The sequence below is a fragment of the Corvus brachyrhynchos genome, unplaced genomic scaffold (genome assembly GCF_000691975.1).
Source record: "Corvus brachyrhynchos isolate BGI_N302 unplaced genomic scaffold, ASM69197v1 scaffold237, whole genome shotgun sequence".
In the NCBI taxonomy this organism is placed as follows: domain Eukaryota; kingdom Metazoa; phylum Chordata; class Aves; order Passeriformes; family Corvidae; genus Corvus; species Corvus brachyrhynchos.
Window position 1 is genome coordinate 1655448 of NW_008238959.1, and position 15370 is coordinate 1670817.

At 43.3% G+C, this 15370-nt stretch overlaps 1 protein-coding gene across 3 annotated transcripts; it reads right to left on the reverse strand.

The window, feature by feature from the left end:
* Nucleotides 1–447: 447 nt before the first annotated feature.
* LOC103618658 (serpin B11) lies at nucleotides 448–14569 on the reverse strand. 3 transcript variants are annotated; one of them, XM_017738605.1, is made up of 8 exons: nucleotides 14410–14569; nucleotides 9220–9397; nucleotides 7746–7859; nucleotides 7267–7398; nucleotides 6294–6411; nucleotides 5575–5717; nucleotides 5204–5374; nucleotides 448–5080 (listed from the first exon to the last, which is right to left on the reverse strand). In XM_017738605.1, exons 2-8 carry the CDS (start codon nucleotides 9388–9390, stop codon nucleotides 4676–4678), a joined length of 1254 nt encoding a protein of 417 aa, XP_017594094.1. In that variant the 5' UTR covers nucleotides 9391–9397; nucleotides 14410–14569; the 3' UTR covers nucleotides 448–4675. The 3 variants fall into 3 exon arrangements, with proteins under 3 accessions (XP_017594094.1, XP_017594093.1, XP_017594091.1); XM_017738604.1 differs by having other exon boundaries at nucleotides 9220–9400; nucleotides 14410–14568; XM_017738602.1 differs by lacking the exon at nucleotides 14410–14569 and adding an exon at nucleotides 13517–13611 and having other exon boundaries at nucleotides 9220–9400.
* Between the last annotated feature and the right edge of the window lie 801 nt (nucleotides 14570–15370).

Here is a 15370-nt window from a genome sequence, read left to right on the forward strand (position 1 = left end):
TTCCCCTCAGTGGTCTCCCCTGTATTCTTTAGTAAAATAATTTCCCACTCATCAGGCAGAGGGTCATAGAACTGGCAGGGTGAGAAATTATAGACTTAGAACAATCTTCCTCCAAGGCCAAACACCTTGTGGTCTCCAAGGAGCATGGTTTTTCAGGCACATGTCAAACATCAGAGCACTGGAGAAGAATTTTCTTAGAAAGTTTCACAGTGATACTAAAAAACCTCTACCTTTTGCACTCATTATTATTTTCAGAATGACAGGTCAGAGAAATGAAGGCAAAAGACATTCAAGTTCCTGGTGGTGGCAAATTACACCTCGCTGTGCTTTTAGTTCACAGATGAAATACAACAGGCAAGAGACAAGACATGTGGCAGATGCTCAAAAGCATTGAGTGCCTGAGGCAACTTTCAAATCAAGGTTCAAAAAAGCCATACCAATTAAATGCTTTGAATACTTTTATTGCTGCCACACTTTACTACTTACAAAGAGAGGGCCTGGAAAGAGTACCTGAGGAGAAGAGTGTGGGACAAGCCTCTACGTATCTCCACGCCCAACATCTGTATGGAGACTCACTCAGGACATGATCTGTGTTCATGGCAGCCAAGATCCTTCCCCCATGGTGGTGTTTAGGCACTGGAGATGGGGTTACTGGAGACATGTGGGGGGAAAGCAGTGGGGTTCAGCACTGAGCTGTCTCTGGCTTGGGACCTGGTGGCTGGGGACAGAGGCCTGCAACACCTCCTGGAGAGTGGCCCCACCCATCAGCCTTGTCATGTGGCTGAAGAGGGGAGGCATCATGCTGGACTTCTGATTTATGCAGTGCATCATCCAACTGTTTAAACAACCCCACTGCAATGGGAGTTTTCATGGCTAAGAATGAAATAAGAATGAAATAAGAATGAAATAAGCTCCATTAAGGGTGTTCACTTGTTTGAGAAGAGCTCTAAACAGGAAAGGCCCATTATAATTTTTCCAGTTGTCTTGCCAAAGCAACTTGGTGTTTTCTCTTGGGGTCAAGAATACGGATATCAGGAAATGTCCATGGCACTTGATAGCAACATGTTATTTATGCCTTACTCCTTTCTACCAGAGTATTGTGCTCTCTTTGGGCAGAAAGAAGCAGAACCTGCTCTACCCTTAGGGGAAATATTGGCCAAAGGAGAGAATGTTCTTGCTTTGATTGTGTTTGATCAACAAGAAGAACAGGTGGTCAGCTCTGAACTTGTAAGGAATGTGGAGGTAAAACACTCTTTTGGTCAACCCTGTAGCAGCAGCTGCATCAGTTCCTTCTTCATTAACTTTCACAAAGAAGATTCTTCCCCTGTCTGCTCCAGCTAGCTCCACACTCACTTTCATCTCCTCAATTTTTTTTCTAAGTGCTGTACTCTGTGTAAACACGGTCGTGTAGTCAACATCCTGGGTTTTTTGCAAGAACTGCTACATGGTTTAGAAGCACTGACCAACCTTCAGACACTGTGGTTCACTGAAGTACCTAGTACCGGAGGTGGATTTTTCCCACAACACCACAGGAAGTTAGACAGTGGTATGGGAGCATAGCTGAGGTCCTCAGTGTTGGGTATTTGCTGCTGTACTCCAGCTAGGGATCTGATTTCCTATGCCTTAGGCCTAGCCCACATGTTTCAGCAGAATAGTGTGGGGAGCTTGAGGCATCAATGGTTATGGCTTGAAATGTATGTGGGGCTCCTGAGGCTTTTGTTGAGCTCCACAGTCAGTGTCTGTCTGCACCTCTGGAAGGTTTGCACAAAGCAACAAGCAAATAAGGCAGCAAGGTGGAGTTGCTCCAGTCTGGGGTACAAGAGATACACCAAAGACCCCTGGGCATGTCTTCCGGGATCCTTCATATTCATCACCATTCATGAGCAATGAAATGGGCTCCATGCTGACAAAGCACTCATCCTTTGACCATGGAGGCTGCTCTGCAGCAGTCAGTTTTCTCACAGTGTTTCCTCCTGGTGTCTAGAGGGTGGCTGTGGGCTGAGCAATGCCCATATTTTTGGCCAACAGCTGCTGTGCTCAGCACTGCTCTGAGCAGAATAACACATTTCTCACAGAAGACCAGCAGCTGAACCCATCGAGCAAAATGCACCTAAGTCCCCACTAGATAACATGCAATGATTGCATGAATAATCTGAAAATCCGACTGAGGGAAATTTCCTGTCATGAAACTCTAGTTTGAGAAAGCCTTTCCCCACAGCGGTCATCCCACTACATTTTAGTAAGATGATTCCTCACTTGGCAAGCTGAGGGCTGTGGGAAAGGCAGGACTGGTCATTGCTGGCCCATGCTTGGGACTGCTTCGTGCTGGCAGACTGCAGGGGAGAGAAGGGACAGGCAGCAGAGTGGGCTGCAGTGGGGATCTCCTGGGAAAAGAGCTGTCACGGTGTGAGTGGAGGCAGAGCAGCAGCTGGTGCTGTGAGGTTGCAGGCTGCAACTAAGGCTGTGCCAAAAGCTACCTGGTTCATAAGGCATTGCATCAGAAAATGAGGTATCCGTCAGGATTTGTGACAGAGGTCCTTTGGGAGTGCTTTTCCAGCATGTTTAAAACTGTCAGTAAGTGTATGGAAAAGATGGAGTCTGTTTCCAAACTGTGGCACTCAAGTGAGGGAGGAATGCAAAATAATCTTGGAGATGTGTAGGTGGCAGTGCTCTTACACAAAAGCTGTGACTCGCCATCCCACAACTAAGAACATTTAATTTCATGCCCAAGGATTCAGATGAAAAAGCTGCACAGCAGCACTCTCTGAAGAGCTGAGAGGAAGCTCACAAATTACCTATTTCATTCACTATGTTCTTTTCTTGGCAGATATTAAGAAAGTGAGGGAAAAATCATGCTATCAGAAAAATGTTTTTTAAATTCTTCCACAGCATTTTTGTTAGGATAGGCACCCACATACAGATCCTTTTTTCTGTGTTACTGGACTAAAACAGGAATGGCACCAGACCCTGGAAACCAGAACTCATCTATAATGAAGTTATTGAATAGCAGAGTTATCAGTCCTGGAGTTCTCTTCTTGTGCCTTTAAGCTGCACTCCTTCATGTAAGGGCTTCAGATGGAAGGTGGGCAGTTTTGCCCTGCAGCCTATGCTAAAGCCTAGTGCCTGAGAGCACTTGGTTCATTGTCTTGAGAGCTGCAGGCTTGAATTCCAGCAAGGATATGGGATACAGGCCCTTCACCTCCTGAGCCACATGAATTTCTCCACTACAGAAGTTAAGTACTATTTTCAATTTAAAAAAAAAAAAAAGAGTCATTGTAATGGCATTTTTCAGGAGCCCTATTTGAACAGCTTTCACAAGGCCTGCTTTGAATCCATTCGCTAGATGTTCTCCAGGAATTTACACCTCATCCTACCTTGCTCTGGAATTTCAGCTGGGCAAAGCATCTGATTGCTCACATCAAGACAGTTAAGAGCAAGCAAAGGAAAATGCTAGCTGATAGAAAATTTAGACAAGAAGAAAATAAAACACCTACAAATTTTGGATGTGGGAATTTTTCTTTCAGAAAAGAAAAATTAGCTTCTGGATGTACAAGTTTAAAGCCAGCCTATGCTCTAGTTAGGAGAGACACCTCATTATTTCAGTGTGTCTTTTCCTTTCTGAAGCCATGTATAATTCTGTGCATTAAACATGTTATTCACTGATTCTCCATTATATATCTATTTTAAAAGCACATTTCAAATGTTAATGTGCTAAACCTCATCCCTCTGAGGAAGACATCATGTTAAACCAGCAAATTATCAGTAATGTCTCCCTATCAGCGAGCAAGAAGTTTTGGTTTTTTCCCACAAACATTCCCAGGTAATGTTTAACTGTGATTTCCACAAATTATTCTGCACTTTACAAAACCTTTCCTCATTTTTCAAAGCATAGAGAGAGCTCTGTCTCTCAGATTTGCATCTCAGAACTTTCAAATTCACCACACAGCAGCATGGGAAAAGGAAAACACATTCCTTCAAAGTCCGTTGCTACAGTGTTCCACATCGGTAACTTCAGTGGGATGCTTTAGACCATTTTCTTCCTGTTCTTTGAAACCTTGAGACAAATAGTTTGATTTTTCCCCATATAAAAGGCAGCCTACTTTACTATATAAATAATTAACCATCTTTAGGAATACACGGTTCCTGCAGACACCATGAAAACAAAATTCTCTTTGGAGTTATTTGAGAACTTAGGACGGACTTAGGAGAGGTCATCCAGAGGGGTGATGGAGTCTTCATCTTTGGAATTATACAAAAGGCATCTAGACTTGTCTTGGGCAACCAGCTGTAGATGGCCCTGCTCATGCAGGGGAGGTGGACCAGCTGATCTCCAGAGGTTCCATCCCACCTCAACCCTCTTGTCAGCATCATTATTACACGGGAATGCATATGGATGCAGGAGTACAGGAGCATATGTGCACATCAAGAAAACAAAATGTTATTCATATCCAGTGAGCTTAAGGTAAAATTTACTCCTTTTCTAGATTCAGATCAATATTTACCATTCAAGGAGCCTAGGGGCAGAGCATCTGATTCATAGGTTCTAAACAAAACTGGCTGCAGTTTATTTTTAAGCACAAACTAGCTGTCAAAGGATTAAGAAAGCATTTGGGAGAAAAATACAATTTCTGCTTTTCATCCAGGTGTTCCACAGTGTTAGAAAATGGCCCTGATTTTAAGGTGAGCAGAGTTTGCCAAAGAAAACGATAGTATTGGTAGGATTGTGTCTAATAAAGAATAAGAAAGGGTGATCAGCCATAAACACCTCTGTGAGAGGCAGAGACCTGCTCACAATGGAAGCTCCCGTGCCAGCTGCCGCCACCGTGCCTTCCTCATTGACTTCCACATACGCCTTATGGACAACGTTTGACAGCACCAGAGATTTTGCAAATGTCATTGCAGAAAGGTCCACTTTTGGTTCAGTGAAGATGTCGGTCATCCCCATCTCTTGTAAAGCCTCGTTGAGGTTAAAGGTGCCTTCCAGCTTGAATCGGGGGAGGTAAACCTCCACTGTTGTCTCAAACATCTTCTCTGAAGAGGCCCACAGTATTAAATTTTCATAGGAAATTGTGCTTTCAATCTATAAGATGGGGGGGGAAAGGAGATTAAAATAGGCGGGAAGCTTTGAAAAATTTAGATCTTTACCCAGTGTTAATTCAGACAACTGACTTCCAGGCCTCGTCTGTGACATGTACTGCCTTACCTGCTCCAGTCCACTGACAGATCCATCAGCCACATCGCCTGGCAGCAGGATGATCATGCTCAGTGACTTCTGAGCATAAGGGAGTTCAAGGATCTGAGCACCCACCTCCTCAATGTAGCCCAGTTTAAATTTGCCTTTCTGATACATCATCTGCACAGGTTTCTTTCTGTTCTATTGGAAAGAAAATTACACAGTCTGTTAGGCAATACAGCTCTTACCAACACCGCTACCCAGCAGGGGAGGCAAGTTCAGTTCCCAACACACCCATTCATTACTCACAGGGCAGCTCAGCCCTGGACATTGTTAAGCTTTCTGCAATTCTTGCAGAATCTAAGGTGAATAATGTTAAGATTTACAGAACGCAGATGTACCTGATTCAGTTTAAAATCTCTCTGAACTGTTTTTCCTTCCTCAAACTTGTGTTCCCAGGATGCTTTGAAGTAGAGTACATTCACGAGCACCAGCAATGTGTGTCCATCAATCACACCAGGGGCAAAGAGTTCCTTGATTTTACCTAAAGGCAATTTTGAAGCACAGAAGTAGTTGTTAGTTGTCAATAAGACTCTGGACTGAGATTTAATTACTGGTCTGTGAACTTAGTTTTGGAAAAACTTAAAAACAGATATTTAGCTTAAAAACACAGTTCTTGGTTTATTCAAAGGACACAAACAATATAGGTAAACAAATGGCAGATTCCTCTGCCCTGTTACCAACCAGGGAGGACGGGGGAACTGGGGGTCACTGAACACCCTGGTGTTCTGAATCTGCATTTATGGCTGTTTGCAGGTGCAGTTTGTCTGGTCAAGCCTTATAGATACTACTGCAATTATCAGGCCAGGCATGATAAGGGTGAGAATACAAAAGTATTTGGCAGCAAACACATCTTTAACTCAGAAATAATTCAGCTGGTAACTTACCCTAATATTTCAAGAGAGGATGGGAAGACAAACAACCTTTAAACAGTGTAAGAGTGAACAAGTGAACACACAGAAATGTGAACAGGTCTCTGCTTTTCCTATTCTGGAATTTCATTTGTTGAACCCATGTCGGAAGGCAGTGATAGAATGGCTATGGTTTTGCTTTGTTTTACCTTGTGTCTCACTTTCAACCCAAGCATTCATTTTCCTTCTGGCAGCTTCAACAGCACCATGGAAGTCCACTGTTTGCAGCACTGCTCCATACAGTTCCTTGGTACACGTTAGAAATTGCTGTAAAGCAAAATAAAGATTATGAATTAGTCAAATCTATTAAGCATTTATTGCCTTTTGAGGGAAATCAATAGTTCAGTAGTATTTTAGAAATAGGGAGGGACCTGTTGAATCCATAAGGCAAAATTTCATTTTGGAACTGTCAAGTGTCTGAATTCAGAGGTTCTTTGAAGAAGAGATAATTATTCTATTGCATAGGTAAAAAAAGTAAATAAGTAAAAAGAAAACCAGAAGAAAGTGCCTTCTCATGGAGAACTGCATAACTGAGGTCCAGATAAAAAATTAAAGAAACAGAAAAAGATGCAAGATGAGTTGTTTGATGCTTAAGTATCCAAATAATTGACAGAAATAATTGACAGAAAAGCAAAGACGTGACTAGCAAGTTAGCCATACCAAGTAGTCTCAAGACCACTTAGTCATTCAGTAGGAAAGGAGAGAGAAGTTCGGAACAGCAGCCCTGTGCATGAACCTGTACAACACCCCAGGAGATAACCCCTCTCCAAGCTTACTGCTGCCCCAGCTGTCCTACTTGCAAGGCCTGAAGTAGGCAGTTTTTAGACAGCTTGAATAGGCCATTTTTGGCTGTAGGTTCTCCTCTGGCTGAGTGTACGCACATGCCAAAAGTGAACAGATCCCTGCCTTATTTTTGCTCTACAGCCATTGATAAACATAGGGTGGCTTGTTGGGTTTTTTTAAATAAAATAACTGGAAGTTGACAATTTTGTCTCTTTCCCACCAGCCCAAGAGCTACAGATCCAAGAAGTACACCGGGTGCTCCAAAATACACACAAGGGGGCAACAGTGAGGCTCACAGTTATGGGGAAGCTTGAGGTCATGGCCACAGCAGTGACTTACCTGCTGGAGTTCAAATCCTTGTTGTATAAAGAGATTGTTGGCCAAGGTTAAAACGTATTTTTCACCAAGGTTTCGTAGTTGTAAAAGCAGCACCTGGAACGCTTTATGGTTAAGGTCTCCCTCCTTGTTACACTGGGAGTAGCACAAGAACAACAATTAAAATGGTTCCTCTGTATAGCTTTGGTTGCTAATTTGCATCTTAATTAGATAACACTATAAGGCTAACTCCTGCTGTACTGATTTTTAAATCCAACTAGTCCAAGATTGTCTAGCCTGATCCTCCTTCAGATGAGATCACTGAAGGCTTTGATACAGACTTACTGGCCCTTAAGAAAATAACACCTTGTATACGGCATTTCCTAGAAGATTAGGCAGACTCCGAGCATGTGATCCTGACTCCCTCCAGTGGCAAACCCTAGTGCTTCACCTGCACTAACCCACCACGCAGTGAAGGCAGGGCTCCCCACGCAAGAACACACCTCTGAGAAGGAAGGCTGATCCTCCAGGCTTCCTTCTGGCTCCGTTTCTGGGGCTGCACTCTCGTGATCATACCCAAGGCTCATTCTTCCTGCAGCTTTCCTGACATGGAGCACCTGCAGTTGAAGATATCGTTTTACAGCAATTGTAACTGGGATAAAACCGTATTCCTTGTTTAAAAGCTTTGCTGCGCTGTATTGGATACGTGTGTAGATTCACAAAAGACATTTTCTCAGTTGCACTCATCAGCTGAAATGACAGACTTGAACTTGCTCATACATTCATGTTCAGACTCACATTTCTATATTAACAAACCAAGAAGAACTTGCACTTAATCCCTCAAAATGTTACCCTTCACTACCTCAAAATATTTGATATTTTATATTTGATTTGTCTTTTCATTGCTACAGTTACCTTAAATTTCAAAACAAAAAGTTTCCCCAAGCAAAGAGATAAAAATAAATTTTCTTTGAAAACATCAAAACTGGCTTCTTGCAACCATTCTTAACATTTGTATCAACTTAGGAAACAGATCAAAACCACAGTGCTCTTAATGGAAGCCAGTCCTTGTTTCTAATGCACAAATATCTCAATGAAAAATTTTCAGCAGCGTCTCCATTATAATAATGTTGCATCATATATGGATTTACTCTCTTTTTATAGAGGATACTGATATTGGGCAATTCCCATTACTTTCCTAAAATAAGCAGGAGTCCCTGTCTAAAGGATTGATGTGGCATAGTTATGGTAGCCAGGGGGCTGCAGGGATATTTTCTGTGCAAAGAGAACAGACTCTGAGAGAGTGTCTGGGTGGGCACAACAAAGGTCAACCCACCACACCCTGGCGAGAACCTCTCCCTTAGGATTGCTGGCTGGTCTTTTACCATTCATGGGCTCATGTAAGGAAGGAGAAGAAAGGTTGTAGAAAGCAGAACTTGCACTGCAGGGAATAAAGACACAGTGTCTGGTCTTCTTCACCTCCTCCTTGCCCACCTGGGTCTCTGTGGGGTGAGACATTTTGACTCTTGAATGTCATAAGGGACAAGTGAGCTAATGCTTCCAGCCCCCCAGGTGCAACCTCTTCAGGTGTCTGCAGCTCTCCCCACTGCCCACCCAGACTCCCACTTTCGGGATTCTTATAGCAACCACAAAAGGAAATGCCTGCCCATAATTCTGAAACAAAGCCTGATATTCTGCCAGCAGGCTGGGGGAAAGCCAGAGTGCCCCACTGTGCTGTATGACCTCCCCTCAGTCGGCCCTTGCTCCATGCTCTTGCAGGGGGGCACGATGAGACTCACACCAGCAGATGGCAGGGATCATAGTGCTCCAAGCACGACTTTGGCAGCGTCTGGGCCTGCCCTTGTGCAGGCTTCCTGTGAGACACTCACACATGTGTTGTGCTGGGATGGCCAACATTTCTATTAAAGGAACAGCAAGCAGTGTGGAAGCACCTCACCATGGTTCATTCATACTCACTTTTTCTATCTGAGCAGCAGTGTTGTTTTTTGCACCAAGATGGATCAGGGCCAGGGCAACAGAGATGCTCATTGGAGAGAAGACAATATTTGTGTCCTCTGCACTTCTGTTGAGCTTTTTGTAGAGATCAAGGCAAAATTCAGTAACTGGTCTAGATACAGAGTCCATCATGAAGTGGCTGCTGAGTGGGAGCACAAAAGAATGAAGAAATTTAATGTATCTGGCTTAGCTAGACCACACTGTGAAGCATCTGTCTGCCCTGAAATTGTCCCATAGCTGGTTGCTGACCATAATAAACACTTTCAAAATCCTGAGAGTTTTAATCAGCCTTGCACAGATAGATCAGTCTATGAGGCACAGCAGGAGCAAAGACACAGAGGGTCTGCAAAAGGGACCCATGCTCAGAACATATGTAAATTCCCCAGAAAGGACCCTTTTTCTGCCTTATCCCATGCTGTGTCTTATTTCAACTCATGGTATTGAAATTAGACAGGTATGGATTAACACTTTCCTTCTCCAAAATGGTTTGATGCATAGAGGTGCATCAACTCTTTCCTCTTTTAACAACATACATTAGTGACAAACCTGGTGACAGAAACTATGCCTGCATATAACCATGTGTGGTAACCAGAGCTGTGGTGAGGGGGTTTCAAACAGCAGGTTTCTAAAAATAAAATCACTGTCCATTAAATGTCTTCATACATGAAAAGAGGTCATTAACAGCTATGGAGACTGAACTACATATGGAAACACTAACAGTTTGAAATACACTTTTAGCTTCTTAAGAGTTTTCCAGAAGCCACAGCCTGAGGAAGGATGCACAATTAAAAATTCTGAACAAAGTAATAGCTCAAGAGGCCTGAAAAGAAGCCTGTAAGTTCCTGCTCAGTGATATGATATCTGTCACTCTGTACCTTTGTACTAGAAACATTACAGTCTGATACCTCTCCCATGGGTCATTTATGTTCAACCCACTCCACTAAGGACAAGTTAGAACCAAGTTCAGCTTGGTCCTTGCAAGGAGGAGGCCATTTGAAAAAAGGGGGATAGAATCTCCTTTCCCAAATCTTAGGAGAATTGTAAAGGTGTTGTGTAGATACCAGTGGGATCACACAAAATTTTCTGGAATTATTATACCAGAAAAAAAAAAAAAAAAACAAAACCAAACCCACATCACTTTCAGTATCAAACAAATATTTTGAACAAATAGCACTGGTCTGTGTTCCAGAAAGATTATTTACTTAGGGGAAAATACACAGCCACAGTATGGAGACAAGTCCTTCATGTGTCCCGTGGCACAGATCTGGCTGTCTCTACCTTTCAGCCCACACTGGGGCCTGCATGGGTCAGGTCCAGAGAAAGCTGCCAGCGCTCCTCTGTTGAAAAAAAGGAGTGAGTGCACAGCCAAGTGGTTCTCCCCAGTGCCCACAGATGGCCACAGCACAGCAGGCACTACTCTTCCTCAGCCCTGTCTGCTCTGAAGCTGCAGCCTGCAAGCTGAAGTTACACGAGGAGCTCCAGTCTGTGTCACCAGAGGTTAAAGGTGGAAAGAGGCTGGTGCAAAGCTGAACTTCAGGACCTTTTATCAGCAGGGCAGTTGTGCAGCCTGTCCTGGGCTGTTGGTGCCCCTTTTAGAGTTGTTTTGAGCCCTCTGGGGAAGGGGTTTCCTGGTGCTGGGGACCTGCAACCTATTCCAGCCAAAGCTCTCCTGTCACCCTGCTCTCCCACTGTGGCCCCAGTTCTTCTACCACAGCCATCGCTCCCTCCCTTCACAGAGAGCCTGACCTTCACAGAGTTTTCTTTATTCAAAGAGCTATTCAAAATGCCTTGCACTGTTCTCAAGATGCAGCATGCATGCTATCTCCAGCTCAGCCATGAGCCAGGCATGACTTTGCGTGGAAAGCTGGGACTTGGGTGCCAGAAGTTACCAGGGCATTCAGAGTTGATATGGCTGAGCCAAGATGCAGCATTTGTCTGTGAAACCATCTTAGCCTGCAGCAAGTGCCAGACAACAGGAATGAACTCAGACCACAGGAAAACAGAGTGAGCCTAAAACAGATTGCTGCAGAGTCTTGGAAGAGGTGGAAAAGTAAAGTTTCTGAATATATGAAGGTACAACATGTGGCAAATGCAGACATTCTTGCCATTTGACTAACTCAAAAAGTACAGCAACAATCAATGCTTCATCCTGTTTCTGAGTGATGCTCTGTGGAAAGAACCTGTGACACTGAAAGAAAAGTTCATAGATGTTTCATACTGAGACTTCTGTTTTACCCTGGAGTCCAGACGTACTTCACATAAGGACCTAATACAAATGGACAAAACAGATGAGAAATATCCAAAAGGTTCTCTGCACAGACAAATTAAAGATGAGTTTTATCTCATTAATTCTGAACACAGCTGTTTCAGCTCTGGTGCTAGTAATACGTAATGTAATATGTTAGTTTTATGTAACATGGTTTTCATTTTCCTTTTAGTAATGCAGTCATCTGAGCACAAGACATTGCACTAAATAATTTCTCTTTTCTTCCACCTTCGTATCCTACTATCCACAACCTTCTGAAAACAAAACTCCGTGCATCTTCAGTGCTGAAGTTTGTAGTGCTATACTCCCACATGTCTTGAAAGATCTGAAATGGAGCTGTGAATTCAGTCACGGTAAATGTAGGGCATGAGGCATTTTGTAGGTGTGTCCCAACTTCGAAACGAGTCAAGGAGGAAAAAAAGAGTTAATGAACTTACTCAGTGGGAAGAAGGCACCTCCACCCGCCCTTCAGGGAAAGGGCTGAGTGCCAAGAAAGGAGGGAGAGCCCAGGATCTGTGAACAGGTTTTAAAGTGAGTGTCTGGCACACTGATGTGGCCACTCCTTTTAGCAAAACCAGCAGGCTGTCACCAGAGAGACATCCAGGTGCAAACACTACAGCCAACTCCACAGCTTTGTGAGCGGGAGCTACTTAGAGAGCTGCCCTAGAAATCCAGAGGAAGGGAGGGCAGGTATGGGCTTGTGGAGAAACTTTCTTACTGTACAGTGAAAGGATTTAGTGAACTTTCCTAATCTAAAATGAGGGTGGGGAAACGTGGGGGGGAGAAGCATATTAATGATTCCACACCACAAAGACTTATGTGTAATCTGTGTAATAACTCAATCAGACTCCTGGAGCTACTGCAAGGACCACAGCGTTTGTAGAACATCCACAGGGTGGACAGCAAATGGTAATGTCACTTTCAAATAATCTTGGAGTGGTAAGGAGGGATGATCCAGGATCAAAAGAAGTGTTCCAGGAAGTTCCTAGCAACTGTTCCGCACTAGCCACAGCAATTGCACTGAGTATTATTAATAGCGCAGAGCCCCTGATGACAGGAGATCCTTTTCATGATGGTTCATCAGCTTGTAACATAGTCTGGCAAATGAAATTACTGGCCCTGCAGTATGTGAGCAAGAAGCTACCCAGGAAAATAGCTTCCTTCAGAAGAAACCACTGCATACCACAGACCTCGTAAAAATTACAAACTTCCTCCGCGGCTATGTGAAATAATGAACACTCCTTTTCTGTAACTATTCATGATCTGTTCGCTCTTTATAGTTTGTTTTTGGCTAAGGGTAGATGAAATCAAAATAAAAACTATCAAGGGATAAAAAAATCTGTGCTGAAAACTGTCATAATTAATGGTTGTATTAGACTGTATTATTCAGTCAATAGGAGAAGGCAGTAAATAGGGTGGAGAAGGTAAGGAAGCTGTAGCCTTGCTGTTAAGGTAATTCTGTATTTCATACAAGTTAAGTAAGAAGGAACCTGTTTTGCCTGATGCCACATGATAATTCCCATTGCATGTTTTACTTATTCAATCTGTGTCCCATTAAGGTGCTTTAATATACATTCATTTCTCATACACAGAGGAAAATAGAATTGGCAGAAATTACATGGTCTATCCTGGAAAAAGACAACATGACAGACAGTGCTGTCTCCTCACATGAAAATTGGTAGAAGTGACTTTCTTATTTTTCATGACCATTCATACAAAAATGTGATTCCAAGTGTTTCTGTGCTGATTTGGAGTGAAAGGGACAAACATCACATAAGAAAAATTAAATTTCCTACAACACAGCAATTCTGATCATCCCTAAGTGGCACAACACATGCTTTAAATTAAGAACCAATACACTTCAGTACAAAGCAGCTTTTCAAGTGAAATGGTGCCAAGTTCATTTTCCAAACAACCTGGCCTCTCAGGATGCTACTTTTATGCCAGAAAGCTTTTGTTAGTTTGCATCAGTCCCTCTGGTATCTTACATACCTCTTTCTCGGCCAGTTATTTCTGCATAAACAGGCATGGAGGTGCATTGGCCTCTTACAGGCTGTACAGTGGCAAGTTATTTGCTGTGCCTGTGTGCAGCTGCACAGGCATCTCTGCAAGCCTCTAAACATCATTGCCAAACCCAGGAGCTCTTATTTTAATAGCAAAGACTGGCACCCCCACTAGCAAAACAAAATCTGAATACCACTCCACCCTTTCTCTTTTACAGCGTCATTGTTTAAGAACATAAACAGCTTCCCTGGCAGTGAGAACCAGTGTAAAGGGGAAATGCCTAAGAACCCAGTCAAAGAATTGCATGCCCTCTCTCTTGTCTAGTGAACATTTCAAGGCTTTTTCTTGTGCCATGCAAACATGAGTAAAGAAGGAAAATTAACCTGTATCTCTCATCCTGTGGGTAAGGTTGTCCAGGTCACCAGCACCATCACTTTATAGGAAGCCCATTTCTACCAGAGTGAGTAGAGGTGCTCTGAAAGAGCCTCTCCTTCGCCCTTCTGGAGACATAGGCAGAAAAGCATCTACTTTCTCATACCAGCCACTGAGCTCATCAGTCGTGTGGCAGAGAGGTTCTGGGGAAACATCACATTCAACAGCCTGTGAAATTTAGGCAAGAATCTTTAAATGTGTCCCTAAAATACTCATTCATGTCCCACTGAAGACCAGCTCCCTTTGTGTGAGCTCTTGAGCCACCCAAATTTTAGCAGTGTGTTTTGCTGCTTGCAGCCTGTAAAGGTATCTCTCTCTCTGCCCAATATATAAAAGGGATGTTTACTTCACCAGCCTGTAGAGTACTTTGGATCAGGAAAAAAAAAAAAAAAAAAAAAGCACAGTTATTTTGGAAAAAAAAAAAGAAAACAACATCATAGAATCTTTACCTTCTTGCCCGAAGAGGTTAAATGAAGACGACAGCTGAGTTCTGGAGCACGTTCCTGTCAATACTGTATTAAAAAAAATAATCTCCCCCTCTCTTGTGGGAAAGTTCAGCCTCTAACCAATGATTGCTGATAGCAGCATCTTGCTGTTTCAACATGAAGTTTCCCCGCAGAAGACTGGGAAACCTGTATCTAGCAATATGCTATTAGCATTTCTCTCAAGCTGCCCAACGAGTCTGGCAGGCAATATCTGCTGGCAACATCTCCTGATTGCAATGCCAAGTCACTCTCAGCTGGAAAACTGGTCATTAACCCTGGAGACCATGGCTACACTGCTGTGCTTAGTCCCTTTCAGATTTTGATGGGGTCTGGCCTGGACACAGGTGTGTGCAGGGTTCATGCCAAGATTGTTTGGAGCTGAGCTTGCTTGCAGAGATAGAGCAAATGAATGGGAAATGCATGAGCTTTATGTTGCCTACAGCCATCTCTCCCTCTCAGATAAGGAGTTGGCTTTATGTGCATGGAAGGAGCTTAATTAGAGAAGGGAAGAAGTATTTCCTTGAACTGTAAGAGGAATCCCCAGACAGGGGGTATTCTTTTAAATCGCTGGAGTTAAGAATAAAAGAAGGCCAGGAGTGGTTGATTACAGAGGATAAGTCTCCAGCATAAAGTGAGAAGGAAGTAAAGAGATGGGAAGCACAGAGCTGTGCTAGCACAGTGCTTGATCTCTCCTAATCAGTACCACTGAGCTCAGGTGCAACACTGGGTTATGGCAGCTGAACTCAGAGATCAAAGCTAAACAAGGGCTCTATGTGGCTTTGTAACACTGAAAATTTTATGTCTTTCCTTTCTCACCTCTTGTTTCTTCCTACAAAGCGTAAAACTGGCTTTGGATTCATAGGATACTTATGGGATCAAACGTGGTAAGCAGGGAAGAGAAAGAAGGCCCCCCAGCACCATCCTT

Excerpts from the sequence above, each read along its gene's own strand:
- LOC103618658 (XM_017738602.1), bottom strand. The coding sequence starts at position 13,563 with ATGCACCTCCATGCCTGTTTATGCAGAAATAACTGGCCGAGAAAGAG. Across the intron at positions 7,860-9,219 it reads CTGCTGCTCAGATAGAAAAA|GTGCTCCATGTCAGGAAAGC; the intron begins GTGAGTATGAAT and ends CTTCAACTGCAG. Across the intron at positions 6,412-7,266 it reads AAGGATTTGAACTCCAGCAG|CAATTTCTAACGTGTACCAA; the intron begins GTAAGTCACTGC and ends TTTGCTTTACAG.